At 32.7% G+C, this 2,892-nt stretch overlaps 1 protein-coding gene across 8 annotated transcripts in view; it reads left to right on the forward strand.

Moving 5' to 3' along the window:
• LOC106470088 (transmembrane 9 superfamily member 4-like) overlaps positions 1-2,892 on the forward strand; it is an 85,519-nt gene that overhangs the window by 1,238 nt on the left and 81,389 nt on the right. Inside the window, exon 1 of one of the 8 annotated variants that reach the window (XM_013930615.2) lies at positions 34-135. The exons of 2 other annotated variants lie outside the window; for them this stretch is intronic. In XM_013930615.2, the coding sequence (XP_013786069.1) occupies positions 106-135 (30 nt within the window). In that variant the 5' untranslated portion in view covers positions 34-105. 5 more of the 8 variants (XM_022398647.1, XM_022398649.1, XM_022398652.1 and 2 more) reach the window with 5 other exon arrangements.

Genomic DNA, 2,892 nt, shown 5'->3' on the forward strand with positions numbered 1-2,892 from the left:
TTGTTTTGCAATACATATTTACATAAGCCAACGTACCTTCAGATTACCAGCGTTGCTATTGGTGTTGTTATTGGATATAGTTTCGATGGGTTTTATTGTAATCGAATGATTGAAGTACTATGTTTAACGTTTTGGGTAATCGTATCATAAAATATTAGTTTCTTAAGGAAGATACATTTCAGAATTAGTACTAAACTTCAAATTCGATAGCGTAAAACTAAAATACTACTATTCGAACGTTGAAGAGCTAGCCCGAAAATAATTATGCAAAAATAATAAAGTGCAAGTGGTGGACGCTTATTACTACTAACATTGAGTTTGACTACCAGTGGTATTGCTAAATTATTAGCCCTACTATAATAGTACTAGCAGTAGCAGACTTAAATGCATGTCTGTTAAAGTTTAAGTTCTGTTTCATCGTTAGTATTATTACGTTATTGTGAAATAAATGTAGCTTAGCTCTGGTACTTAAAGTTATCACGTGAAACTTTTTTATTAATACTATATTACTAATATAATTACTAGTATTAGTAATAGTAGTACTGACAATTATTGAGGTTGAATATTATTACTATTATTACCCTGTAATAATATTACTACTAATAATAAGTAAGTGATTAACATAATACGGACAACAAGGAACCATTTGGCCCTATAAAGTGTAAGTTCGTGTTCAACAGTTCAAGGCTTTCCTTTCTCACCACATCCCAGACAAAAATAAAAATGTAAACCTTCCATGTTATACGAAAAATTGATTCTATTAGCTCTTAAACTCCTTGTCTTTCGACTTAGTTTAAAGTGCTGCCCACTGCTTCTGACTACAACCATTCCATAATTTAAATCAATAACCCCATTAGAAAAATAAAACTTAAAATTAATCCTAACCTGCCTTTTTTTTTTCAAAACCATAAATTTTTGCCCTCTCATCATATGTGGTTGTATCGAAGTACAAGTTATACAACTTATAAATTGTATGATACCATACAACACATCATATATTAGTAATGTCTGAAATTAAATAAAAAAAATTGCATGTTGATCTTACTTTAAATATAAACATTGTAAAGTAGTGCCAAGTTAAGATCCAACCTTTAAATTTTTATGGAATTATATAAAGTTTGAAAATGTCAGATGAGCAAGTCGACTCGTAGTATGCAGATTTAATTAGGCCTATGGTACTCTATATCACAAGTTTTATCTTGTTTTTTTTTTTAGGTCTAGTTCCACTTTACCAAAGGTAGAACAGTGTAATTTGATGTGCCTCCACTTGAGACATACACACAGACATAGACATGTTAAATGATTACTTTTTACTTCACAACCTATATTTTTGTTGATTATAAAACTGTGTAGAAGTATGGCACAATCAGAAAATATCACTGAAACCCAGCCATATTCAAAGTCTGCTCTGATTTGTTATCTGCTTTATAAAAGTGGCTTCCTGGTTTTAAATAAAGAATATTATACTAGATGTACTTCTGCAGGATCCCCGAAAGTGTTCTGTTTCGAAAGTAAATAAAACCAAAATTATGAATAACAATTGTTTTGATTTCTTGCTTTCGAAGTTCATATAATGTGCTGTGTTGTAGCTTACAGAGTGCATAATTCTTCTCATGATTCGTGGCATGTGCACATTTTTATTTACATTACGACAGTACAAATTGCAGTGTTAAGCATCTCTTAACATAACATAATATTTTGGGACAACATGGGACTTATTGGTCCATCTTGGTTGTTCCATCCTCAAAACTAAATAAAATGATTAAAAAATATAAAATGAAAAAATTTTAAACCCAGGCTTTTCATTCATATACTTATCAAGCTTTTTCTTAAACTCACTTGCATTTACTGCCTCTACAACATCTGAAAGCAACCCAGATGTTGGCCAACCACCCTGTCAGAAAAATAAAACTGTCTCAGCTGAAGATGACTCCTACCTTACCATAATTTATTTGTGTCCCCTAGTTCTACTATTCTCACTGTTAAATATAAAAAAAGATGATTCATCAACACTATCAATTCCCATTACAATCTTAAACACCTCAATCATATCACCCCCTAACAATTTGAGAGATTTCATCTTCTATTCATATGACAACCCCTCCATTCCAGGCACCATTGTAGTAACTCTTCTCTGAACCCTTTCCAACAATTCAATGTCCTTCCTAGGGTAAGGAGCCCAAGACTGAACACAATATTTCAAATGTGGCCTAACCAGTGACCTGTACAATGAAAGTATAACCTCTTTAGACTTGTATTCAGTATTTCGATGGATACAACCTAAAATCCTATTTGCCCTACCACTAGCAACAGCACACTGCTTGGATGGCTTTAGAGACTGATTGACTATTACACCAAGATCTCTTTCCTTCATAACACTATTAAGGTTATTCCCATCCAAATTATACTTATAATTCAAATTATGATAATCCACATGCATTATCTTGCATTTATTAGAATTAAAACCCATCTGCCATTTATTCACCCAACACACTAAATGATCTAAATCCTTTCGTAAATCAGCAGCATCCTCTTCACAGCTAGCAACACTCACGAACTTAATATCACCTGCAAATTTAAATAATTTATTGACTATCCCTTCATCTATGTCATTGATGTAAATCAAAAAGAGAAAATACCCTAAGACTGAGCCCTGAGGTACCCCACTTGTGACATTAATCTAGTTTGACTGAACTCCATTTGTAACAACCCTCTGCTTTCTTCTATCCAGCCACTCTTCTATCTAATTTGCTAATTTATCCCCCACACCTATAGAGCTAATTTGTTTTTACAAGCCTATTATGTGGCACCTTGTCAAATGCTTTTTCAAAATCCAGATACGTCAAATCTACACCCTTACCCTCATCTACATAAGCAGTAACCTTTTCAAAG

The sequence above is a fragment of the Limulus polyphemus genome, unplaced genomic scaffold, assembly GCF_000517525.1.
Source record: "Limulus polyphemus unplaced genomic scaffold, Limulus_polyphemus-2.1.2 Scaffold3815, whole genome shotgun sequence".
Lineage (NCBI taxonomy): Eukaryota > Metazoa > Arthropoda > Merostomata > Xiphosura > Limulidae > Limulus > Limulus polyphemus.